This window comes from Cricetulus griseus, chromosome 2 (genome assembly GCF_003668045.3).
Source record: "Cricetulus griseus strain 17A/GY chromosome 2, alternate assembly CriGri-PICRH-1.0, whole genome shotgun sequence".
NCBI lineage: Eukaryota > Metazoa > Chordata > Mammalia > Rodentia > Cricetidae > Cricetulus > Cricetulus griseus.
In genome coordinates, this window is record NC_048595.1 from 90,029,819 (window position 1) to 90,048,581 (window position 18,763).

At 40.4% G+C, this 18,763-nt stretch overlaps 1 protein-coding gene across 4 annotated transcripts in view; it reads right to left on the reverse strand.

The window, feature by feature from the left end:
• Positions 1 to 603: 603 nt before the first annotated feature.
• Fktn (fukutin) overlaps positions 604 to 18,763 on the reverse strand; it is a 56,746-nt gene continuing 38,586 nt past the window's right edge. For 2 of the 4 annotated variants that reach the window (XM_027403072.2, XM_027403075.2), the window contains exon 10: positions 606 to 5,408. In XM_027403072.2, coding sequence (XP_027258873.1) covers positions 5,195 to 5,408 — 214 coding nt within the window. In that variant the 3' untranslated portion in view covers positions 606 to 5,194. Of the gene's footprint in view, positions 5,409 to 18,763 lie in introns of all 4 variants that reach the window. The other 2 variants (XM_027403073.2, XM_027403074.2) reach the window with 2 other exon arrangements.

An 18,763-nucleotide genomic window follows, 5' to 3' on the forward strand; every position in this document is an offset into this window, starting at 1 on the left:
ACACACACACACACACACACACACACACACACACAAACTCCTTTTTATAGACTGTTGGGTTTGCATAAACTAGGACTTGTCACTCTATGTATGCCCCAGGTTATTTCTTTAGAATTTTGGCTTTAGTTCAAATACTACAAAAGACCATTTTAGACAGGCGGTGGTGGCACACACCTTTAAGTCCAGCACTTGGGAGGCAGATGCAGGTGGATCTCTGTGAGTTCGAGAGCAGCCTGGTCTACAGAGCGAGTTCCAGGACAGCCTCCAAAGCCACAGAGAAACCCTGTCTCGAAAAACAAACAACAACAACAACAAAAAAGACCACTTTAGAGCTCTTTGAGTGTGTCATGGCTCTCCACAGTAGATGTTTTCCCTAGATACCGTGAGTAGATGATCCAAACTGCATGATTAGAGAGGTCATGTGGCAGACTTTGTCACTGAGGAATTTTGGATCCCAGTGTATGTGTCTAGACCTCTAGGGTTTCCAGCTTGAATTTTAGAAATACTGTATTGTGGCAAGATTACTACTTTATTATTTTACCAGTTTTGAATTCTAGAGGCTTTTATTTCTAGTTCAAGTTTTAAAAACAAACACAAAAAGCATAAGAGATTAAAAAATTTTATTAATCATCCCAAAGTAGATTATATATTACAAATTCAGATCAGAGTAATAATATTAAAAGTATTTTCAGTAGTACCATAAACTATACCTGAAGGAAAAAACCAAGTAGTAAGCTTGTATGCATACATGGAAATCTCATGTTTAAAACATTACTTTGTCTAAAAAATTCACATACATGTTTCATAGTCATACACATGTTGACAGAGCTACATGTGATTTGCATTTAACAAACTCACGAACTAGTTTTTCATGCTTTGAATAAACTGTCAGAAGGCTGTAAGAGCTTACAGTTTTTAAAGTGCATGACAGAATGCTTTATATGACGAAGCTTCCCTATAGGCTCCCTTCTGTGAAAGCTACTCAGAAGTAGAAATCTGGATGACTACATGGGCCCTCAGAGAAATTCTATTAGGTTGGGTCCAGGAATCATAGGGGCAAATTCTAGCCTAGGTGTCCTGAGGGTACAGAACAAATTTCCCAGAAAGTTTGTATTTGCTTACGGGTCCTATATACAAGGTCTCAACACTGAAGTGGTCTGTTTGCCTATAGTTAACTATAATTAGTGTTTGCTCTAATGCAAAGTGACTTAAAGCAGCATTACATACCCTGCCTAGCTTAGACAAAAATGTAAATCTGTGGGCAGATGATTGACATGAAGATATTTTCTGTCTCTTTCTTCCTTGACCCTCCCTCAATACATGGTCTTTTGGGGGGGGGGAGGGGGGTTCGAGACAGGGTTTCTCTGTGGCTTTGGAGGCTGTCCTGGAACTCTCTCTGTAGACCAGGCTGGCCTTGAACTCACAGAGATCCACCTGCTTCTGCTTCTCGAGCACTGGGATTAAAGGTGTGCGCCAGCTTCAATACAGGGTCTTAACATGGTAGTCCAGGATGGGCTGAAACTCACTATGTAGCCCAGGCTGATCTTGAGCATGGTAGATTCCACTAGCCCACATCCAGGGTAGGCAGTAAATAAGTAAACATTCTGCAGATCATTACATATAGTGATGTTTGCCACCCAAAACTAGAATACTGAAAAGCAAGTCCATAGCAGATCAGGCACTGAATCTGAGAGAAAACTGGCTGGGCTTAAGGTGAAACAGTAGTACATGGATAGTATTAGAAGACAACAGCTTGGTCAAATGAATGAAAACACAGCTCAATTTACAGGTGGAGGTAATATGGCAATGGTTTTCACTTCATAAACTACATAACCTGACCTATAAAGTGTACATACAATAAGATGGTTTCATTACATTTACTTATTGTGTATGTGTGCATGTGTGCTAAGGAGGCGATGAAGCACATCACAGTCTGTGTGTGAGGGTCACAGACAATTTGTGGAAATCAGTTCTCTCCTTGTACTATATGGGTAGGTCCTGGGGATCAAACTCAAGTTGTCAGCTTTGGTGACAAGTGCTTTTACCCGATAAAAGACTGCATCAGTGCTCCGCCCCCAATTCTATTTCTAAGCAACTTCTGTCATGCAACCTTCTGAGTAAGGCAGTGTATCCTCCTCACCTACAATCGATGTGTCCTATTTAAATGATTATCCAGGAAACAGGAACTAGGAAATGACACACTTACTTTACCCTAGGCCTGAACCGAAGCACCTATGTTTCATAATCAAATAAAACATTTCAAGAGTCAGGAGCCACAGGCTGATGTCTTCAGACATAAACTATTCTGTCTTTTGTAGATAAGGCATTTTTTTTCAGATAAAGGTAAGAAGGTAGCCTAAGACTTTTGGACAAGAAAGAAACATTCCTCCTTAGCATCTTTGTCACCTCAGGCATTTAGTGTCACCGAAGTGAAATGTCATGGAGGCTGCACTAAGAACAGAGCTCAGGACTGCAGACAGCAGCAGACTGAAGTAAAAAATGCTTGGATCTCAGCCTCAGCTGTTTTGCTCAGCTCAGTCCTTCCAGGGATTACTCACTGGCAGAGAAAAAGAGGACTAGAATGAATGCTTCACTAAGTACACAGCAGCCACATTTCAGGGTCTGTAGTTAGGGAATCTGGGAAGCCCCCCTCTCTAACTGCTCAGCTATTCTTAGGGATGTCCAGTGTGATTACTATTTTATCTCAGTGGCCAGATGTCAGTAACTGCAGCCAAGAGCAGGGCATGTGCTCTGTGCTTGGAGAAGCAGCTGGCTGTTGCAAACCGAGAAAGAACTGGCTTCTCAGGGTCTCTCTGGAGATATCCTTGGTTACATAACTACCAATAAGTTACTAGAAGAGGTATCTTCAAGCAAGTCAGGCAATGGGACCAGAAAGTAGTCATATAGGAGGAGGACAGTCAGCATGTTCAAGGAGGAAAGAAAAGTGATCTGAGAAGGTACAGGTGGTGGGCACACCTAACCCAAGGTCTCAGGACACTCAGCAGAGTTCAAAGGTTAAGAAGCACAGGCTTCACTGTGACTGAATAATGGGATCATTTTCAGAAGCCGGTCTCACCTTCAGATTCTGGGGAAAGGCTTTCATTTTCAGCAGGGTAGGATAGAACCTCAACCCTAAAGCCAAACCAGAGGGAAGACAAGAAGTGTGCTCTGTGTAGAGAAGAATACAGACCTCTGACCATGGCCAAGATAGCCTGTATTCTGGACACTTCCAGACCTTGAATTCTAAAGATGGATACTTGTACAAAGTAATTTGAACAGGAGTAGGTAAGAGGTCCTGGCAGAAGATGGGCGCTCTCAAGAGATGTGATATGAGTGCACTTCCTTCTGGATACCGAGTACATGCAAATGGCCCTCTCCAGACAGGGTGGGTTTTCCTCAACATTATTATCATGTTATATTTCTGGTGTATAAAAATAAAATTAGGGTTGGGTATCTAAAACTTGGATACATATTCTGTGGACTTATTTTCTAGGAAAGAACTGTTTATGACCTGTAATTTGGGGACAAGTTTGATAATAATTATAATGGTTCTGAAAATCTGATTCTGACGGTATGATGAGACTCAGTATTCCTATACAGAGGATGCATCTTCACAAATGGCTGCTTATCATCCATCAAAGAGTTGTTAAAATTTGGAAGGGGGTGGCTTCAAGTGATTTCCCCCGAGGTTTCTTTGTTTGTTTGTTTGTTTAAATTTCTGCCAGCCCATTCTTTTAGAGATTCTGGTTTCCATTTGAGTAACTATAGTTTCAAAGGGAAATCCTCCAGGCTGCCATGGGAAGCATCCCTAAGCAGCAGAGAATAGAGGGCATCCTCGCCCAGGCAGCATTTACTGTGGCAGACTCCCCTGCATACCTCATTTAGAGCACATTGCTTAGGTACAGGTAAAGAGATGGGTGCAGCTAACCCAGCCTACTCACCAGTGTATTCTGAGAAGAAAAGGGAGGTAAAGGGGTCCAGCAGGTGTAGTACTTGGGAGGAGGGGGCCCAGCAGGTATACTGCTTGGGAGGAGGGACGTCTCAGTCCTTGTACTATTATACTCAGCAGAAGGAAAATCTAGAGATGGACACAGATTTTAAAAACAGTGTGATCTGTAATGAGGAAGAGTTATCAGGTTCACATTAAGCCTCCATCTTGGAAACCTGAGGTAATACTGGATAGAAAAACAGTCAGTCATACCTTTATGCTAAATAAACTAGTGTGTAGGTTATAAATTAAAGAAACAGAGTTATGGGAGATAAATAAATAAAGGGTATATTTAGAAAACTCAGAGGTGTATCTTTAGTATTTAGTGCCAATATTATAATTAAGGATAGGAGAGTTATAAGTTCAGAAAATAGGAAAATACCCATGAATACCTCCTATTTCTTAAATCTAAGAGTGATAGAGAATGAAATAAGGACAGTGAGCTTTGCAAAATCACAACTTTCGGACAGTGTGACTGAGAGACTTATCAACAAGTGCTACTGTGGGTCAGTGAAGAAATTCCTATGATGTCAGAAACTTAAGCATCACATAGGCATCAACTTCTCACTTCAGATATGAAAACAATATGCGTCCTGACAAGACTTGAAATTGGCTCTCATCTTCCTTTACAAATCACCCTGTGCTTTAGCCAACTGTGGATCACATGGCTTGCAAACTGAGTCTGCCACTATCTTTCTCTATGCCACACAAAATCTAACCACTCACTGAAGTGTTTCTCAACCTTAAAAGTGGCACTAACACAGCAGCTTCAATCCTGAGGGCAGGCAGGAATGAATCATTCCTAACTAATGCACCCTTCCTTAGTATTGTCTGATGAGCTCACTTTCCAGTATAACACTTTAAGATTCATTATGCAATACATCATAGTGTACATCAGCTCTTCAGAGGGTGGGGAGAATCCCTTCAAAGAAAACGGGAGTGCTTACCAACATGACAAGAGAGAGGCAGGCATTTGCTCATTCATCTCCACCCGTCCACCAGAACCACCTACCATTTTACCTGGTGAATAAACTCCTCAGTAAATGCTGAATGACAGAGCTAATTAGATAGCCCATGAGTTAGAACATTTTTGTCTTCAAACTTGTCGTTTATCTTCTTTGGCTCTCTTGTGAGGCAAAAAGACAGCAGCGCTTTAAACAGTTACCCGTCTTCTTTTTGGGAAATGTCCCTCCTTAACATTGCATCTTAGTACAACTGGATAACCTCATCCCATTCAGAAATAGGCCAGATTCCATTGGGCTGCACATTTGGAGGTGAGCTCTTCCAGTCCCACGTCTGGACAGGAATCTTCCAGGTCTTACCATAGTTGGCTTCAATGTAGTCAACTGTTTCACAGGGCACATGGACTTTCATGTCTACAAACTCAGTCCAACACAGTGTGAACTTGGGAAACAGGTACCTGCCGCAAAACAAGGGCAAACAGGGAGCATTAGGCCAAGTAATCCAACTCTTGGCAGAGGGTCAGTCCTTTCTTATTAAGCAGATTTGGGGAGAGAGTTGGCATTTATTTTTCAGCTGCTCAGCACTCCTTTCTTCTTTCGGTGAGTACACCCTGGTCTTCCTCTTCTATTCTGGATCCATCTAAAGGGAAGCTAGTCCCATCCATAAGCCCCAGAGATGAAAAAAAAAAATAGAAAGCAAACCAATCATAACCTAAGCCAGGTCTGGTTAATAAGTTACAGTGATCAGTTTAAATATGGGAACACACCAATATTAGGCAAATCAAAGTAAGCCCTGGGACTTTGTTGAGAAACCTTGGGAAAGAGGTGTCACAACAATGTTTCCACAAGATGGAGGAAACAGTTATTTTCTTTTCTTGTACAATCTGGTGTTCCAAGGGATACAGACTGATGCCAACAGTATCCCCTAGGTTTTTCCTCTGCTCTATACACAATAATAACTGTACTTTCTACCTATCTATCCTCTTAAATTCTAAAGAACATCTCTAAACCTCTTGAGAGGGGAAAGAATGAGGATTAGGAGTTCAAGTCCAGCTTCAGTCATATGTGAGCCCTAGGGCAGTCTGGTCTACATAAGACCCTGTCTCAAGGGTGCCTGAACTGGCCTTCCCCTGTAATCAGATTGATGGCTACCTGAATTATCATCATGGAACCTTCATCCAGCAACTGATGGAAGCAGATGCAGAGATCCATAGTTAAGCACTGGGCCCAGCTCCCAGAGTCCAGTCGAAGAGAGAGAGGAGTGATAATATGAACAAAGGGGTCAATACCATTTGGGGCATACCCACAGAAAACAGCTGACCTGAGCTAGTGGAAGCTCACTGACTCCAGACTGACAGTGGGGGAACCTGCATAGAACCAAACTAGGCCCTCTGAATGTGGGTGACAGTTGTTTGGCTTGGGCAGTCTGTGGGGCCACTGGCAGTGGGACCAGGATTTATCCCTAGTGTTTGAACTAGGTTTTTGGGAGCCCATTCTATTTGGAGGGTTACCTTTTTCAGCCTAGACACGGGGGAGGGGGAGTTAGTCCTGCCTCAAAGTGATGTGCCAGACTTTGTTGACTCCCCATGGGAAGCCTTACCCTCTCTGAGGAATGGATGGGGGAAAGGTGGGGAGAGCAAGAAGAGGGGAGAGGGTGGGAACTAGGATTGGTATGTAAAATGAGAAAAGTTTGTTTTAAAATAAAATGTAAAAAATCTAAAAAAAATGGAACAGTCATAGGAACCAGCAATCTGAATACATATCTGACAGCACCTAAAGCAGAATATACAGGACATGAGTGTACATTCATGTTCAATACAGCATTATTTTCAATAACAGAGAGGAAGAAACAGCCAAACTACCCATAAATACATGAATGGATTGTTAAAATATGTCAGTGTTTACATGAGAATGTTACAGTCCAAGGCAAAGGAGGAAAACCTATCACATTCTACAACACGGAAGAATCTTGAGGTTGCAATTCTAAGCACAGTAAGTCAGTCACGAAAGGTCAAATTCCATGTAATTCCACTTATATGAGATAAAATATGTTTTCAAAAATCTAGAAATAGAAAATAGAATGGGGGCTAACTGGAGCTAAGGATGTTGAGAAGGAATTCATGTCACCAGCTTCAGGTTTGCAAGACTGTAGAATTCTGAGTACTATGAACCGAATACACTTCCCCTATGGACTTTACACGTCAAAATTTTTAAATGGGAAATTTGATGTTATATAATATTACCACAGTAGGAGAAGATATTCTATTTGATGTTACGATATGTTATTAACAATATCATCTGTATAAAAATCCATGCCCTTCTTTGTATTCACATATACTTTCTTTTCTCAAAATCTTTTGTGAAAGACACAAAATGTATCCTTTATTGCATTTGACACCTCAAGGAATATGTCATAATTGACAATCATATTTCTTAATGTCAAAATGACCATATGTCCATTACTTTCTGTAGAACATTCAATATTTCCACTACCATACCTGCAATTTCAACATTTTTTTCCCTTTAATACAGTGATGAGACCATCACCCTCCCCCTTTTTTTTTGGTTTTTCGAGACAGGGTTTCTCTGGGTAGCTTTGGAGCCTATCCTGGCACTCGCTCTGGAGACCAGGCTGGCCTCGAGCTCACAGAGATCTGCCTGCCTCTGCCTCCCAAGTGCTGGGATTAAAGGTGTGCGCCACCAACGCAGGGCCTGACCATTATCTCTTGTACTCAGGCATTTTTCTAAAAACTGAATTGCAAAGCTATGTTAGTTTTCCATTTCTGAGATTCATGTACTACTTAATTTTCTTATCAAAACAAAGAAAAGTATTGAGAAAATTCTTCAAAAAAGGCAATCTCAAGAATATTTACATAGATCCTTTGAGTTAAGTAAATTATACATGATATATTACAAAAGAAAGTTAAAAGCAACAGGCCTATTTTCAGTTACATAGCTCTATATTCTGTGTTGGATTCTCAATAAGGATTTTTTTCCTTTTTAACTAATGAAGAGCTTTCAGTAATTAGTCTCAAAATGGCAATAATAGGAATCAAAGTTTAATATACCAGAGAGTTAAGGTGAGAGTAGAAAACTGGAAAAAGGAATCTGATTATATTTGATTATCATGTTTTATCACCAAGTGAATCCCAAGAATGCATTCTGCTTTTAAATACCTTGTTTCACAAGTAAGCAAATATAAAGCCATACATGAAAGTGAGTGAATAAATTCTAAAAAAAATAACAAGTCCACTACAAAAGCCAGTCGGTACTGCAGTTAGCAGACAGTCCCAGCTGACATCTATGAAAAGACAGTCACAGAAAATCTCATAGCTGAGACAGAAACAAGATACTGCTTAGACCCACCATCTGCTGGTCCCATTTTTACCCTGCACACTCATGTTCACGGAATGACTTATTTTGTCATGAGACACATCCATCCATCATCAGCCTCCACCGCCCACAATCACTTGCTGGTCAGCAGAATGTCCACCTGCCCCTTCCTATCAGGTTGACACAATGAACCCAAATTGAGACAGACATGATCTACCTAGTAACAACAAGCAGAAAGCTTCTCCCTTAAATATTAGCCTTTAGTCTCATCAAAGAGCTGAGAGAGAAAAACAACAGCTTTAGGATACACGTGGTAGAATACTACAGACTACAAAAGCAATGCCTGGAACAGTGAAGAAGAATCTAAGAGCAAACCCCAAACACTTAAAACATAGAAACAATGTGAAAATGATACAAAAACAATTCAACTCTAATGTTAACTTTTGTTCCTAACCAAATCCCTAGACTCTCCTCGATTTTCATGTCTCTACTCATTTTCAATCTATTCAACAAAAGAGTATCTTGGCTTCCCAGGATAATAGGAAAGATAAACAATCCATAAAATGTGGTTAAGGAATTGTAAAGTGAGACCATGGAGAGGAAGGGGCCAGTGAGTCCCACAGAACAGCCCATGCGTGGGCTTTGCCTGGGTTACCAGTAAACAATGACTGATACTAAATCTCAGTGTTACCTAGGATTTAAAAGCCATGATTGAATCTGGCAGAGCAGTCTGTACTTTTAAAGCCTGAGGAAGAGATTCAGAACTTGAACAGATTTAAATTTAGACTAGGGCACCCTAAATTAGGATACAAATGTAAGAGATCTTACTATCGCAAAAAATCCTCCCATCTGTCTTCTAACTTATACCACTTCACTTCATTCTACTTTTGCCTAAAACAGCAGTTACAACAGTTGCTAGATTGAACAGTGAGCTAGAGTAGGATATTTTTATTTTCTTCCAAAAATTTTAAAACCTTTAATAAAACCACTTTGGAGTGGTTAGAATAATTTTGTCAGCTTAATTGCACAATCTTTGAACACAATTGCTAAATGAGAAGGAAGTGTTCCCAGCACTGTAGAACATTGTGTTTCCTGGCACTAATTAAGGAGGCTAAGCAAGACTGAAACCATCAGCTACAACTGACCTGACCATTCAAAATGTAAGTCTGCACTAAACATTGCAGTTACAAGAGCACAGCCAAATTCCCACCACTGAAATTTCTCTCAAAACACAGTTTATTACTGCTAGCATCTTATAGTGGCTTAAACCTCCCAGTTTATCTGCTATTCCAGGGCCTAAAAACCAGGATGCTGCTTAACAGGAGCAGTCTGAGATCGTAGTGGAAAAGCTTCTGATGTTTCACCATTAAGCATGATGCTCACCCTAGATTTTCATTATCTTCCCTTCATCAAACCAAGGAAATCCTGTATCCCCTTTAATTCAAATTTTCTTAAAAGGTCTTTGGTTGACTATGGGCATTTCAGTTTTCTATGTCATCAATTCAATTACCACCTCCCCCTGCCCCCACCCTTGTGGTAGTGGTGGAGATGGAATATGAGGTCTTGGGCACAGGGAAGAGTTCAATCCTGCACATGCACTATGAAACTATATGAAACTACTCTTTTAGCGTGTTTTCACTGTGCCATTTCCCTTTTTAAAAATACTCTGGGTCGAGCTGGGCGTTGGTGGTGCACGCCTTTAATCCCAGCACTTGAGAGACAGAGGCAGGAGGATCTCCGTGAGTTCGAGGCCAGCCTGGTCTCCAGAGTGAGTGTCACGATAGGCTCCAAAGCTACACAGAGAAACCCTGTCTCGAAAAAAAAAAAAAAAAAAAAAAAAAAAAAACCTCTGGGGTGGCTGGTGTCCAGGCTTGCTAAGTCTCCATGCATTTAGGGACTGAGCTGCTCTCTTCCTGGGTTTAGAAACTGTGAAGGCATGATAGCAACTCTTTGTAAACTTCTGGAAGGGAAAAGAAAGGGAAAGGCTTTCTAGTTACTAGTTCAGTTTCTTGACTGGGTATAGGCCATCTGTATCTTTTTGAGTTGATTCTTGACTGTATTTTTCTACATTTTTGCCACTTTCACATCCTACCAGTTACTACACTGGTTGATTTAAGGTCACCCATGGAATTTTATTTTTATCGTCAGTACAATGCAGTGAGAAGTATAAAGGGTCAGACATCTCCGGTTTGGGGCTTAAATATTATTATTATTATTATTATTATTATTATTCTTAATAAATAGCTTATTTTTATTTTATGTGCATTGGTGTTTTGCCTGCATGCATCTCTGTGTGAGAGTGTTGGATTCTCTGGAACTGGAGTTACAGACAGTTGTGAGCTGCCATGTGGGTGCTGGGAATTGAACTGGTGTCCTTTGGAAGAGCAGTCAGCGCTCCTAACCTCTGAGCCATCTCTCCAGCCCTTAAATGTTATTTCTATTTATTCCATTTCCCCTATCCACCTTGATCAATCATGCTAAAGGTATGTTAGTTGTACAAATTTTAAAATTAATTTTTATATTTACTTATTTATTTTGGTTTTTCAGGATAGGGTTTCTTTCTGTAGCTCTGGCTGTCCTGGAATTAGCTCTGTAGACCAATCAAAGAAGATTCTGGGAAATGTAGTAGAGAAGTGGTGATCCAGGCAGGAAGTGACATAGCAAGGAGACTCATAGTTAAGTAAGGAGAAACAGGAAGGGCCCCTTTTTCCCCTTTGCCTCCTCCAGCGGTGGGATATGATCCACCGGCAAGGGAGGACACCAATGGAAGGTGTCCGATAAGATAAGTCTTATAAAATATATAGATTTATGATAAATAAGACTGAGCTAACAGATAAGAAATCCTAGTCATTGGCCAAGCAGCATTTGTACCTAATATGTCTCTGTATTATTTTGTCCATCCATGCGGCGGGTAGAACTCGGGCGGCTTTTGGTGGAAAGATTTATCGTAACAGAGACCAGTTACAAGAGCTAGTTCCAGGACAGCCTCCAAAGCCACAGAGAAACCCTGTCTCGAAAAACCAAATAAATAAATAAATAAAAATAAACAACAAACAAAAAAACCCAAACCAAACCAAAACAGTTAACACCTAAACATAAGTCTTATAGTGGACATATCTCTATATCTCTTCAGATACTTATAAATTAGCATGCTAAAGAATTATGTTTAAATAACAAAATATGTAAGTTTAAAAAATACAATTTTTATTTCACATAAAAGTTTTATAGTAAAACCTTCTCTTTAGAAACCAAAGCTCACTTTAGAAGAAACTGCCTCTTTAAGTTCCCCTTCAGTCTCTCATTTTACACTTACTCCTCACTAACTGGGGATTCAAGTAGGGAGACCTATGATAGAATCGATATGTTGCAAAATATGAAGGTATAAATAGAGCAGGGAGTGAGATCATTTTAGAAAAGCCAATGCTTTAGCTATACTCATTTAAAGAAATGATTCATATCTGCCTGCTAGCTTTGCAGCTGTAAGTACTGCAGAGACAGATGTGTTTCCTGAAAGCTATAACCACAGCAGTGTGGCATCAGCCTTTGGAGCTGGGAGTCCATGAGGGACAACTCTATCCTGAACTCTAACTTCCTGAGAAGCAGAATGAGCAAAAGTAACCAAAATGACTCAACTTTATTGCTTAAATTGTCCAAAGATGCTAGATTAGATCAATCATTATCCAACTGTCACCTATCAGCAGGTCTCAGTCAGTCTGCTAGTTTATAAAGACTCACTTAGGGCAGTTAATTAGCAAAGTACTCTAAAAACCATGAAGGAAAGAGCTCAGAAGGGGAGATTTATGGAAACTTGAAAAGAAGGGCAGTCATTTCTACAGAGATTCTGAATTTCACAGTGAAGGCAAGTCGATGCCTTTGACTGAGCAGAGCTGGAACATGTAATGACTGATGGCAACCTGGAAATACTAGTGTGATTTTTAGCATCTTGGACTAACATCCAGGGTCAAAAGTCAGGGAGTCTAAATGTAATGTGGTACACTGGGTTGGCCCTTGAAACAGAAAGAACACCAGCAAAAACAACAAGAAACTAGTATATAAAAATAAAAGTGTGTAGTTTAAACTTGATTTTTACTTTCTGTTACATAAAGAAACAAAGTGTCTAAAAGACAATCTACATTACCTCAAAATAGGAAAATATTTTGTAAAAAGGACACTAAAAGTACTGAACATAAAGACTGATAGAATTACATGAAAACTAAGAACTTTCAGTGAGCAAGCTACTATTAGGAGTGCAAGAACAAGGGACAAATTGGAATATATATATATATATATATATATATATATATATATATATGCGCTACAGTTAGTGAGAAAGGTACTGACAACTCAAACGTAGGAAAACCAGAAAGATATTTAATAGGTTTCTCTCAAAACAGAGCATCTAAATGGTCAAAAAATACGAAAAAGTGGAAATGAAATCTACAGTATGGTTAAAAATTAAAGAGACTATCAAGTGCTGACCAGAACGAGCAGTAAATGGGAAGTCTTTTAACACGGTGATGGTAGTGTATAGTACAGTGGAGAGCAATCCCCAAGCATGATCCTCAAGGTGAAATGTGTATATCCTGTGAGCAAGCAACTCCATTTTATGCATATGTACACAAAAGAAAATTAGTGCTGTATGCCTGTGGCTCAACACCAAGACCTTGGCATCATTTCTACACTCCATTAGTTTTCTTTCTTATGGTCAACTCCAAGGTAACTTACTAACAATTCCCCACTCAACAGCATTCATTTAAATTGTGCTAGCTCAACCCTTACTCAGCACTCTCCCTATCCTCTGTGTGTCTACAATTCATCCCTCTGTCAGTGTGTAGTATACTGCATTCCTCCCTGTAATATCTGGTAGACTTTAACACACTAATGATGTTTCCTCCTAATTGCTGCATGATACTGAACCTTCTTAATCAGCGTTCTAGGAATTAGAAAGAGTTGAAAATCTATTCTGTCCTACATCCTAAACCAGATGACTTTGCAGTATGTAGTTTAAGCAGTAGTGCATGCTGGGAAGGATACAGTGTTATTTTCTTTTCATAGAGGAGAAACCTAAGCTCAGAAACTTGAGGGGCACAAAATACAGATTTTAGACTTCAATCCAGAGCTAACAGATTTCCTGGGGGCACTATCCTAAAATCATTTACACATATGAACTTTACATATAGAGCAGTGGTTCTCAACCTTCCTAATGCTGTGACCCTTTAATACAGTTCTTCATGTTGTAGTGACCCCAACCATAAAATTATTTTGTTGCTATTTCCTAACCGTAATTTTGCTGCTGTTATGAATCATAATGTAAATGTCTGATTTGCATGATGATCTTAGGGGGCCCTTGTGAAAGGGTTGTTCCATCTCTATAGAGATTGCAACCACAGTTTGAGAACCATTGATATAGAAGTTTCACATAGTGTGTAACTGATATTTAAAATGATACACTCTCAAGCACTGTGATATTTCATTTTGAAGTATAGGCTAAATGTAGGGGAGACGTGTGTCTGTAGGACTAAAGCGCCTATGGGTTTTGGAATAGTTGCCAGTTAGTAACTCTGGTGACCTCTCACCGATAGCTGATTCTGTTTTATGATAGAGATCTTATATTAATGAGAAGCCATGGGGGGGAACTAAATTCTGTGTTCATTAAGAAATGGAATATGGGGAGTGGTGACCTCAGGGCAAGATCCCATCCAGATAAATTTCCAACTTTCCAAAGGAACTAATGAAAATCTTAGAGTTGGGTGTGGTGGCACACACCTTTAATCCCAGCAGTCAGGAGGCAGAGGCTGGCAGATCTCTAAGTTTGAGGCCAGCATGGTCAAGGAACAAGTTTCAGGACAGCCAAGCTTAGGCAGTGAAGGACAGAAATCTGGTAAAGATGTAATTGAATGAGGGGCCATGTTCCAGCCCCAGAAAGCAGCACAACTTGGCACCTTTGGCCACATGGTTCTGGGTTTAGAATTAAGGATTGAAACAACAACAACAACAAAAAAAACCCAAACCAAACAAACAAACAAAAAAACCAGGTTATGGAATTTGCTTCCACTCCTAAAGAAAGCCTCTGAGGCCAGGCATGTGTTGGGGGTATCCCTCAATGAGGCCTAGAGAGAACATTGTGTGAAGCTGTGAAGTTGAAGCCTGTGTTGCCTTGGAGAACCCCAGATGTTAGAGATGCCACAGTGGTGGGAAACCTGCCAAGGAGAGCGGCTAACAGGGAGTGGAACCAGTCTAAGAGGGAGTGGAACCAGCCTAAGAGAAGTCTGTTACAGTCAACATAACTGAATGGAGCTGAAAATCTGAAGAGCATTTTCACATCAAATATAGAGATACAGAGGTCAGAGTTTGTCCAGCTGGTTTTTGGTCTTGCTTTGGTCCAGTATTTCCTCACTAGGCTCCTTTCCCTATATTTTGGAATGGTAATGTACTCTGAACTTTGGGTTTTAAACATTGTTGATTCGTGATAGACTATGGGTACTTTGGAAGTTGGCTAAACGCATTTTGCATTATGATACTGTGACAAGCTTATGGGGGCCAGGGAGTGGAATGTGGTAGTTTGAATGTAATTGGCCATAATAATCTCATAGGGAGTGGCACTATTAGGTGTGGCTTTGTTGGTGTGGGTATGGCCTGGTTGGAGGAAGTGTGTCACTGTGGGGGCAGACTTTGAGGATTTCTCTGCTCAGGATACCATCCAGGGTATCTCAGTTGATGACCTGTTGCCAGTAAGATATAGGACTATTTAACTAGCAATGAGTCTGCTCAAATGCCTCCATGTTCCCTGCCATGAAGATAATGGAGTGAACCTCTGAAACTGTAAGCAAGCCACCCCAATTAAATGTTTTCTTTATAAGAGTTGTATGGTCATCAATCTCTCATTATCGGAGAAGGGCATTTAAGGTAGCCTCTCAACTATTGCTTAGATTGTTAGATGGGGCCAACCTTGTAGATCTCTGGACATTTCCCTAGTGCCAGATTTCTCTTTAAACCTATAATGGCTCCCTCTATTATGGTATCTCTTTTCTTGCTCTCTTCTATTCTTCTTCCCCTGACTAGATCTTCCTGCTCCCTCATGTCTTCCTCTCACCTCCTCTTCTCCATATATGCCATCCTAGAGTTTTCATCCAGTAGCTGATGGAAGCAGAAGGAGATACCCACAGCTAAACACTGAGCTGAACTCTGGAATCCAGTTGTAGAGAGGGAGGAGTGATGAGCAAAGGGGTCAAGACCAGGCTGTAGAAACCCACAGAAACAGTTGATCTGAACAAGGGGTTGCTCATGGACCCCAGACTGATAGCTGGAAACCAGCATAGGACTGTTCCAGACCACGTGAACGAGGTCAGTTTGGATATCTGGACAATCTATGGGGCCACTGATAGTGGATCAGTATTTACCCCTAATACACAAATGAACTTTGGGAGCACTCTCCACATAGAGGAATACTCTCTCAGCCTACACACACAGGGGAGGGTCTAGGCCCTGCTCCAAATGATATGACAGGTTTTGAAGATCCTCCATGGAAGGCCTCCCCCTCCATGGGAGCAGAAAGGGGTTGGGACAGGGGGTCAGTGGGGGGCAGGGAGAGGGAACTGAGACTGATATGTAAAAGAAGCTTGTTTCTAATTTAGATTTAAAAAGAATAATAATAAAAAAAGATTTGCCATGGTCATGGTGTCTCTTCACAGCAAGAGAAATCCTAACTAAAACTGAAAGGGGTAAACTAAACTAAAAGGCTTCACTTCTAGGAACGAAGGGACTAGACCCTCACTCAGCCCCTGCTTTAGCAGCCATGACAGGCTATAGAAAAGACATGTAGGCCCTTGACACAAGGAAACTCCAGATCCTCTGGCCTCCCGGAGCCCAGGGTCAAAACTGAACACAAAGAAACTCCAGACCCCCCCTCACCCCTGGCCCCACACCCCCAGCTTCCTAGGTACTTGGTTCCTGGGAACTGTTTGGCCACAAAAGAAACTCCAGGGGAAACCAAAACCTCCCCTATAGTCTCCAAGATACAGTTCTGAAAACTATTGGTATCTATGTACAACAGGCCACCTGCAAGTAACAAGACAAAGGCATAGAAACCACAGAATGTTCCCTCTCAGCACTGACCAATGAGAATACCTGGAACACAGGTAATTCACGCCAAAATATGACTTGGAAAAATTCTCCTGATTGTTCCCAAATGTCAACCAATCAAAAACCAACCTGTACCTACTGATGTAATCTGTAACTTTTGTCTTTAAACCTAGCAGTAGACAGGGAGCTTCACCCCCTCTGGAGGCTGCTGTCAGCTTGCTAGATGGAGTCCTTCCCGAAGTAGGCTAAAAAAAAAAATTAATAAACCTTGTGCATTTGTATTGGTGGTCTGTTTCCCTGGTCTCTTTGGGGATCCTTGTGACTTGGCACAACAAAGACAATGTGTGAAGAAAAATTAGAAGCAGGACTAAGAGAAGGAAAGGGACTCATGGGAACAAGGAAAAAGAGGAGATTATGGGCATACCAAAGTACACAACAAGTTTGAAACAAAATACCTTTATGAAACCAATTACTATGTACAATGAATATATGCCAATACAATTTTCTAAAATAAAAACTTCCCACATGAATGTTGGGCTAAGGCAGCTTTACCTGTATATCCCACTGAATATGTTAGAAAGCAATAAAGCTAATTAGGTAAAAACTCTGCAAAAAACAAACAAAAAAACCCTCCCTTCTAACACCCCTCAAAAAAAAAAAAAAAGCCTGTTAGATTGTCATCACTTAACTGGTAATCTGGACTCTATAAATGAAAAGCAAATATGAAAAACACATACAACTTTTGAAAATGAAACACAGAACATATATCTTTAAAAGATATAACAAGAAAAAAAAAAAAAAAGAAAGACTAGAACCAAAGAAGGAAAAGACAGGATGATACTTGGGAAGAACATGCTCACCCAGAGGGTAACTAATCATGCCAGCAAGGGTGGAAGGTGCTGTGTCCTGTGCCAGTCTGGCCCCTATGAATAACAGTAGCAGTAGTGATAATCTCCAAGTGGTAACAGAAGCAGGATTTAAAACTGATACGTACTTATGGGGTGCCAGGCACTGTTCTAAATCCTTCACATGGATCAATTCACTTAGGCTATTAACTCAAGAATTTTGGCCATAGTCAAACAAGCCTGAGTTTAAATTGTGGCACTGTCACTAATGGCCCATGGCCTTAAACAAAGCTGCTTCACATCACTGTACTTCAGCTTCCTCAGGCCAGAGATGGTAGTAAGAATACTTAATCCGGAGTGTAATATAGGATTATCTAAAACTATATTCAGAGGAGCGTACCTAACAGACTCTGCTGGGTACTACCTCTTTTCAGTTGCTGTTAACAGTAAAATTATGAGTAAATCTTATAATCAAAGGTATCAGTCAGAATGCATCAGTGGGAAGAGAAGCTCTTCCACGGAGTTCCCCCCGCCTTAAAAAAAAAAAAAAAAGTATTCTATAGTTTTAGGGTTTTCTCAGCATGAACAACACATGGGTTTACAAAAACAAAAAACAGTATTATAAAATTTAAAGAACCCTCACACTAATTTTAAGTTTCAGGTCCTGCCCTTCAGAAATGGCAGTGTAATAAATCCTGTATTTCCTTAAAGTAAATAGTGCTGGCAATGGCATATGGCTGGGGAGTCTTCCAAAGAAATGGCTCCACACAGCCTTCCCCTGTTCTTTTCTCTGCCTTTTAAGGTCACAGTAACATGGTAGGAAATCTGGGACGCACACCATCTGTCCAGACAGTTCCCTCACTGCTCATTTCTCTCGTTAGTCAGAGAACTTCACACTTCCCAAACACTGCTACTATAAAGAGCAGAGGGAGTGAGCGAAAGTTGTCTCTACCAAAAACTGTGGTGCCTGAAATGAGCACTTCTCTTGAGGATTATGTTTTCAGATCACACCAATGAGAAGAAAAATTCATCCTTGTTAGAAATTTAAGACAAAAGACTGACACATTTCTTGAAATCTCAAAAAACAGGTGTAGCAACTTCATACGGGGCTGATTAGATGGCATCTAATCTAAATTTTTCACAAGATTATGAAAGGGGTCATTTCCCCCCACTATTACTGTAGTGGTATTAACACCAGCTAACAGCATTCGGGATTATCTGGACACCCTTAAAGTCCTTTTTATGAAATAATATTTTTAATCCTTTAAACAAGACTGTATGACAATGTCTATATTATTTCCCCTTTCAAGTGGAGAAACCTTATGTAGAGAAGTTAAATAAAAAATTGCACGCTTGGAACAAGTACAGTGGCATTTAAAAGATGACTCTATGATCTCAACTTCTATGGTACTCTGTCTTAAAAGGAAAAAATACTCATTATACACTAACTTTGGAATTTCTGTCATATTTTGAATAAATAAGCTGTAAACATTTCCAACACACCCATTTACCTGACTATAACTGTTACTTATTGTGCTGGATGGTTTTATGTC